General features: G+C 35.8%; 1 protein-coding gene across 1 annotated transcript in view; it reads right to left on the bottom strand.

The window, feature by feature from the left end:
- Window positions 1-1,403: 1,403 nt before the first annotated feature.
- LOC107559365 (cAMP-specific 3',5'-cyclic phosphodiesterase 4B-like) overlaps window positions 1,404-7,966 on the bottom strand; it is a 62,666-nt gene continuing 56,103 nt past the window's right edge. The window contains exons 9-16 of the mRNA XM_016243151.1: window positions 6,959-7,143; window positions 6,761-6,859; window positions 6,508-6,672; window positions 5,191-5,290; window positions 4,883-5,037; window positions 3,169-3,291; window positions 2,891-3,073; window positions 1,404-2,068 (exon numbers count right to left, since the gene is read on the bottom strand). Of these exons, the coding sequence (XP_016098637.1) occupies window positions 1,784-2,068; window positions 2,891-3,073; window positions 3,169-3,291; window positions 4,883-5,037; window positions 5,191-5,290; window positions 6,508-6,672; window positions 6,761-6,859; window positions 6,959-7,143 (1,295 nt within the window). The 3' untranslated portion in view covers window positions 1,404-1,783. The remainder of the gene's footprint in view (window positions 2,069-2,890; window positions 3,074-3,168; window positions 3,292-4,882; window positions 5,038-5,190; window positions 5,291-6,507; window positions 6,673-6,760; window positions 6,860-6,958; window positions 7,144-7,966) is intronic.

Genomic DNA, 7,966 nt, shown 5'->3' with positions numbered 1-7,966 from the left:
ATTTTCCACATACTGTACATTATTGTTGTCGGCGATCCACCGTGCGAAGTTGATGTATTTCCTCAGCGACCAGCACAGATCAGCTCCAGGCATGACGAAGCGGATATCGTCCTCTTTTGGAAGACCAAACAAAGTAGTTTCACTTTTACAACGAATCACACAGTGCCTTCACGACATGGCGGCTACGGCAACAATACTACAGCAAGAATAAAAGTTAAGCGTGAACATTTGGGCGGCGTTATGCAAATCTTCCCACATAGTGATGTAGACATGTGGGGGTGTGTTAGAACGAGCCGTTTTAGGTAGGCGTGGCTGACTCTTAACTTTTATAAAGAATATCTCTTTGGATTTGAGACTTTAGTCTTTGCAACTTTACAGATCTTCTTTATGCACCAAGAGCTTGTAACACTCCAAAGAGAAAGGAAAAACTGAAATCGCATCATATGACCCCTTTAATGCAATAGTGTGCCATTAGTGTGCCTTAATCCCTTGGATTTCGTTTTGTTTTAGGGGCAAATACACTTTTGATACTTTTGTTCCAAGGAGTTTTTAAGCCACTGCTAGTTTTGAATGAACACATATTAACAAAAATCCAAAATACATAAACAATTATATATTAACAGAGCCTGATAGCTCAAACATTGTATCTCACAGCCAGGTGGAAAACACTTATCTGAATGAACTACTAAAGCAAAATTACCTGATTGCATAATTATATGCTGTTGGCGCACTGTTACATACCACATATGGTTTGTAGTATGTGCAGGACTGTTACCATGAAAAATAAAATTCTATATCTGACCCTAGAGTATGCATAAGAAATACAGCAACAATTACAGACCAAAACATTTTCATTTATTTCTCTGTTTTATCTCTTTTTTTTTTGACAAATAGGAAATGTGCAACTCAACTTTAACAGAGGTTTAATACTAAAAAAATGATAGTATATAATAGTAATAAATATAATAATAATAGAGATTGCAGTGATTCCACCAGTGAAATCACAGTTGTTCTAGAGTGTGCATGTTCATCATTGGCTTCACAATGACAAACATGAGTAAAAAAGGCAAAAGTTTTGCAGGTACAGCTTTATATCGTAATCGTAATTTCGACTTGGGTCAAGCTTCTGTGAATAATAGCCCTCCATTATTAAATGCATTAACACATAAAATGCATTACCACAAATGGTAAGCAAAAGTGCATATTATTACACATATTGTGCACGTTCGCCACATCCCGTTCCTGACCAGTGAGAACATACAGTACATCAGGAGGAACCACATTGTTTGACATCAGTGATTGTGTAATTGAGGTTTATTGTTGACTTTCTTCTGTGAATTTTAAAAGATTAGATTCTAAGAAATGAAACACATAAAGAGAAATGAATAGGGCTTTATTTTTTTTTGTTGTTGTTCTTTTTACAAAAAAAGTCACTTTGACAATGTAGTACAAACCCCTCTTATAAGAGGGTCAGCATTTCTCCTTCACAGAAACCCACTCCAACATTCAGATCAGACTGTAATGTCTGATTAAGAAAATCCAGTTTATGGCACTTTTGGTACGGCTGCCCGTCTGTCCATTCTGGCAATGTCCAACTTGAATGGATTCTTGCAAATTCCAACTAGATTGTGTAGGCTCACTCCCTGTTTTGGCTCTGAAACAACGGCAGAGTCCCAAAAACACAGTGGTATTCTGAGGGATTCTCAGGTAGCAGGAGAATAACGTTCCTCCACTTTGCTCGGTCATCAAATTTGGCCAACATGACAGCCATTGTAGTGAGGTGCTACGTCTCGACGGATGAAGGCGAATGCGTCACTATCTCTACACAGTCTGTTTCTAACAGGTTCTCGGTATCCTGCTTGGCTTCCTCAACCTCCAACTCGAACTGAAACTTGTCTCCCCCATCAGTTCCCTTTTCAAAGAAGGGAGGGGAGGGACTCTGTGGTATCATGCTGTGGTACCAGTTCCTGTTCTCTTCTAAAGTGTCCAAGATATCCTGCGCATCTGGATGCACCAGGTCCGCCCAGGTCTCCCATAGTGGATGCACGATGTAATCAATAAAACCAACCTAAAAGGAAAACAAAAAACCACATGGTAAGTTCCTTCTAGAAACTGCTCGACTTGACCAATCCTTTGTAAACTAAACAGTGCACTTAATTGCATTACATGTGCACCTGTAGTGTGCTTCAAATTTGAAGTATATTTTTGAACAATTTTAAATTCTTAAAAAGTATATATTTAAAAACAATGCGCCTGCAGATAAAATAAGGCCACTGTTCCTTTACACACTTAAGTATGCTTGTAAAAAGAAAACGTTTAAAGTAAAGTTTTACTTTAAAGTGCATTTTAAATCATTGTTTTATTAATCTTTTTCATGTTTTAGAGAAGTACACTTATTTTGATTTGTTGACTGACACACTAAAGAAGTATTTTAATTAAACATTTAACTAGTTAAATGTACTAAATTGCAACTTCATTATTACAAATGTGTAATTGCAAATACATTTAACTACCTGACATACAAGTTTAAATAGAAATGATATTAAAGTAAATTTTATTTTACCATAAATGCTTGTCAATACATTCAGCAGTACACTTAAACCATATTTCAAGGGTTTCAGAATTTTGAAATTGCATATTAAGATATACTTAAGTTCTACTTAAGTGGGTCAAAAAACACTTTTAAGTTATACATTTAAAGCTATAAATTCTAATATATTTGAATTGACAAATACCATGCAATTAAGTGTTCGAAAACATTACATTCATTTTACACTTAAGTATACTCCTTTAAAGTATTTTATTTCCGTAAGTACACTAAAGTATGCTAAAGTGTACTTCTTGTTCCACAAGGAATGACTTAAATGTGAAGGATCCTTTGGACTCCCACCTGAGACTTCTCCACTGAAGCGGTATGTTTGTCACACATCGGGCTGATCTCCATGCCTCGCTCTCTCTCTCGGTCACCCTGGTGAAAGAACTCTTCCATAATGCGGTCCGTCCATTGCCGGTACAGATCTAATGGCTTGGTGGGATTGCTGAGATCGGCACAGTGAACCATATTTCGTAAGACCTGTGGACATTGTGAGACAGGACATTGAATGATATTGACTTGAGGAACAAGTAGTGAAGAAACATATGTTGTTGAGGACACAAGCCAGCACTCACCTGTATCCTGTCTGTATAGTTATCAAGAAGCAACTCTCCTGAACTGGTCACCTTCTTGGTCTCGACCATTGTCTTCAAGTCAGCCAGTAAGCTCATGTGCTTGGACATGTCTGTTGCTAGTACCTATGGAAAGATTTGGAAACTTAGGGTGCTGTAGATCATTTGCTTTCTGTAGATTTTTGGCTTTTATGGTCTGTTTACGCATATATGTGACCGTGGCCACGTTTTCATTACATTGGTACAGGCATGTATTGCGGGGGTTCAGATTTCAAATGTCTGGGAAGTGCTGCTAAAAGGTCATTCTCTATCATGTTGGAAAATAACATGCCCCATACACCAAACCAAACCCTAAACCTATCTGATAGTGTTAATAAAAGAAAAAGTGATATAAAAATGCATTCATATATTAACTTCCTTCTACACGAGTTTGAGCTGTTTTGTATGGAAGCCCGTTTCCGCCACTGAATAAAAAATAAAACAATGTAATTGCGACTTTTTATCTCATAATTCTGACTTTTTTTCTCAGAATTGTGTGACATAAACTCGCAATTCTGACTTTTTTTTTTTGCAAGTTATAAAGTCAGAATTGCATGATAAAAACTCACAATTGTGATTTATAAAGTCAAAATTGCGAGTTATAAAGTCAGAATTGCGAGATATAAACTTGCAATTCTGACTTTATAACTCGCAATTTTGACTAACTCGCAATTGTGAGAAAAAAAACCTCAGAATTGTGACTTTTATCTCCACTGGGCACTGATTTTACAATTTCGCAATTCTGACTTTATTTCTCACAATTGCGACTTATGTCAGAATTGCGAGTTTATATATACTCGTAATTCTGACTTTATAACTCGAAATTTTGATTTTATAACTCGCAATTGTGTGTTATAAAGTCCGAATTGCAAGATATGAACTCAGAAAAAAAAAGTCAGAATTGCGAGATAAAAAGTCGCAATTACCTTGTTTGATTTTTTATTCAGTGGCGGAAACGGGCTTCCATAGTTTTGTCAAACCATAGTTTCACAGGATTCGTACCGGAGTGGTTCACCTCACAAGTGCATTTGAAAACCCATACATATGAAGCTGTATATGTGATGCTAACATTCAAAAGTATCAGTTTTCAAGTCTCGCAGCATGTTAAAATTGTTTTGAAGTCATAACATAATATTGTGCAAGGAATTGTGCGAAAAATTAGGCTTTCTGAAACAAAACTTTGGCTCTGTAAATCATAATTTGTGTGAAAATGAATAAAAGTTGTCTGCGTTTTACTGCCTCTAGTGTTTATTTCAACTGGAAACTCCAGCGATTCGTAAGTATAGGTACGTTTATTGAGTTTTGCAGAAATTTAGGTAGAGCTGCGTATTTCCAGTAAGCCTAAGCAGCATTTTTCAGCACAAACAGTCCTCTCCAGAGTTCAGGCAATCTCAGACCAATTATTTTGGTATGAATTCGAGCACAATTGCTATGTTGATCTATGCCTACAGTCAATGAACCAAACTATGTGAGAAAATGCTTCAGATTTTGAAACAAACACTCCTACTCAACGAAATTTCAAATACGCATAATTGGGAGATTCGTGTGAGGGTGAATAAGTTGCCCACACAGATTTTTCTCGTGTTCGAATTTGCCACTTTGACCAACAGAAAGCTGCTTGGTTTGAAAGTAACTTCTGTGTGAGTTGTGTGAACACTAAAAGCGTAAAGATGCCTACCATATCAATGACCATTTTCCTGAGAGTCTGTCGCTGCTTCTTGGAGAGGTTTTGGAAGATATCACAGTTTTCCCCTTGCAAGAGCTTGAAACCAACCGCTAGGTGATGGTTCTCCAGAACAGACTCATCATTGTACATGAGCGCCAGCTCGGAGTCTGCAGTAAAGACAGCAATGATGTTTATGAGAGACATGAAACAGTCATAACATTGAGGCTTTGTTCTATCATATGGTTTGCGTTTCAATAACTGCAACAGTTTGGATCCATAAACATACATAGTCTTCAGTATGTCGATAAAAACACACTCACTGGTATTAATTAGGAACTGGTTTGAGACCCCTGGGTGGTCCACGTCATGGATGGCTGCTGCAAAGATAGCGGCAAGGACCTCCAGGTCTGTAAAGACCTCCTGTGGATAATAATAGAGAAAGATCAACTTTCCCCAATGCATTGAACTGAGTAAAGCATGTTGCACACAGTTTAAGCATTGTAACACAACAGTTGACTCTTTTTGCCACTGAAACTAAATATTTAGCAGATAAAACCAGCTTGTCTTTTCAAGTTTATTTTTTGCGTTAAAAGAAGACAACGCAAAAATGAGTTGCAGACAAAACACTGAACGCTGTTTAGAGATTAGAGGGATCATGCGTCAGAAAAATCAGTTCAAAGGGTTCAGAAACAGCTATGACTGTGGAAATGTGGAAGGAAACAGCATTTAATTAAAAACATGTTTCTGTTTTATTCTCTTATTTTGTTTTGTATACATTTTTTTGGTTTATAACCATGTTCTATTATTTTGTTTATACATTGTTTTGTTATTTAAATTCTATTCTCTTATTTTTATGCATTTTCATTTTTTCATTTATTTGTATTTTAATCTCTTATCTTGTATTTTAATTTTAAATTCTTTTATTTCTACTTTATTCTCCTATTTTCACTTTCATTTAAATTAAAAACATTTAATTTATATCTATTTTATTCTGTTGTTTTGTTTATGCATTTAATTTTTTTGCTTATTTAAATTTGATCTCATTTTTATACATTTAAATTGAATTCTCTTATTTTGTTAAGCATTTGAATTTGATTTTTTCATTTATTCTCTTATTTTGTTATATGCAGTTGTGAAACATTTTTTATTTCTATTTTACTTTCTAATTTTGTTTTCATAAATATGTGTTTTTTAAAAACACTTTGCAAACTGTTTAAAAAGGTGCTATATAAATAAAGCTTTACTACATTATAACTACATTTATAAGACATATGTGACCCTGGAGCACAAAAGCAGTGTTAAGTCGCTGGGGTATATTTGTAGCAATAGCCAAAAATACATTGTATGGGTCAAAATTACAGATTTTTCTTTTATGCCAAAAATCATTAGGATATTAAGTAAAGATCATGTTCCATGAAGATATTTTGTAAATATCAAAACTTAATTTTTGATTAGTAATATGCATTGCTAAGAACTTCATTTGCACAACTTTAAAGGCGATTTTCTCAATATTTAGATTTTTTTGCACCCTCAGATTCCAGATTTTCAAATGATGATGATGTATAATACAGATTTTTTGAAAAATTGACCCTTATGACTGGTTTTGTGCTCCAGGGTCACATAAAGGAGTTTCTTACATCCAGTGCAGGTGTGGAAAGCAGGATGTGTGTGGACTGGGCCACATCAGCCGCGTGTAGACTGTTGTGATAGGCTACGTCTGCGTGGTAGTGATCTTCAAGGGTCATCATGTATGTTACAAAGGTCTCCACTGGGATCCTAAATGTCTTCATTAAATCTCTCTCCTACAGAAAAAAAATGCTTTAGTTGCATTTAATTTTTAAAAACACATCTCTGGACATGTGAGATGGGATTTTAGTTTTGCGCACTAACCTGAAAGATGGCGTACATGATGCAGGTCAGCGGCCGATGGTGAGAGTGCTCTGAAACTTTAAAGATGTTCAGACCCCACTTGTTAATGTCCTCCAAGTCCTACAAAAGGCAAGAGAGGATATATGTCCAATTATGGTACAAACTCAACAAAAGTGCACAATTTTCATGCAACAGGTGGTCTGTAACATACGACTATACCTTTGAGAGCAAGTCCTCCAAATCTGTTTTCACGCCGAAGCGGGCCGTACTGCAGCTGCTGGGCAAACCAGGGCCGTGCGTGACCTTCCTCACCCCGCTGATCTGAGTCATCAGCTGCTGCTGCCTCCTCTTTCTGTCCCGCGATTTTGGAGTGGGCGATGGGATCTCCAGTTCATTCTGTTTATCTACAGGGGGAAAGGTTTCGTCCCGTGATTGTTCATTTCAGCACTCGCACACTCAATTCACAACAGATACCATGACTTTACAGACTCACTGAGTGAGTTCAAGTCAGCAAAATGAAGTTCAATGTTAGTGAAAGTCACCTACAAGAACCTTTCTGTCAAGTTCAACAGTTTATGCTACAGCTAAGTATTCCCTGATGAAAAGAAAAGCTTAGATTGATGGTCCAGGCTGGTTTATGTTGGTACTGTATAGCTGGACCAGCACAGCCATGGTCTTTCTGGAAAAGCTGGCTGACATAGTCTTACTGGTTATGCAAGTTAAGCAGTTTGATGGGAATATGATAACTAAATATGCACCGAAACAAGATGAAATGGCAAAATTAAATGAAAAAGATTAAACTTGTTTTGTTCAGTTTGTCTAAAAGCAAATAAAACTCCCCGTAGAAAATTAAATTGCTAAAGAACAATTTTGTTTAAATAGTGTTTTCTCTTGAACATATTTGCTAGCTTTATTGACTGTAGAAATTATCGTGCATTTTTTTTGTTAGTACATAACAGAAAATATGATGCATATTTAAAAAAAGACATCACAATAAACATAAGGTATTTTAAAGTTGCCTTTATTTATTAAACATTGACTAACAAAATGTTTTTAGTTTTATCTTAAGTAAAAATTCTACTTTCATGTTATAGGTAATTTAGCATTCGGTTATGGTGAAATTAAGTTATAAAAAGCACACCAAAAAAAAAGTATTATATTGGCCTATATTAAGTAACATTTTGGCTTATGCCTAAAGTATATTATGGAATTATGGTCTTTATAATA

The sequence above is a fragment of the Sinocyclocheilus grahami genome, unplaced genomic scaffold (genome assembly GCF_001515645.1).
Source record: "Sinocyclocheilus grahami isolate Dianchi unplaced genomic scaffold, SAMN03320097.WGS_v1.1 scaffold682.1, whole genome shotgun sequence".
NCBI classification, from domain to species: domain Eukaryota; kingdom Metazoa; phylum Chordata; class Actinopteri; order Cypriniformes; family Cyprinidae; genus Sinocyclocheilus; species Sinocyclocheilus grahami.
This window is presented reverse-complemented; position numbering and strand designations above follow the sequence as displayed.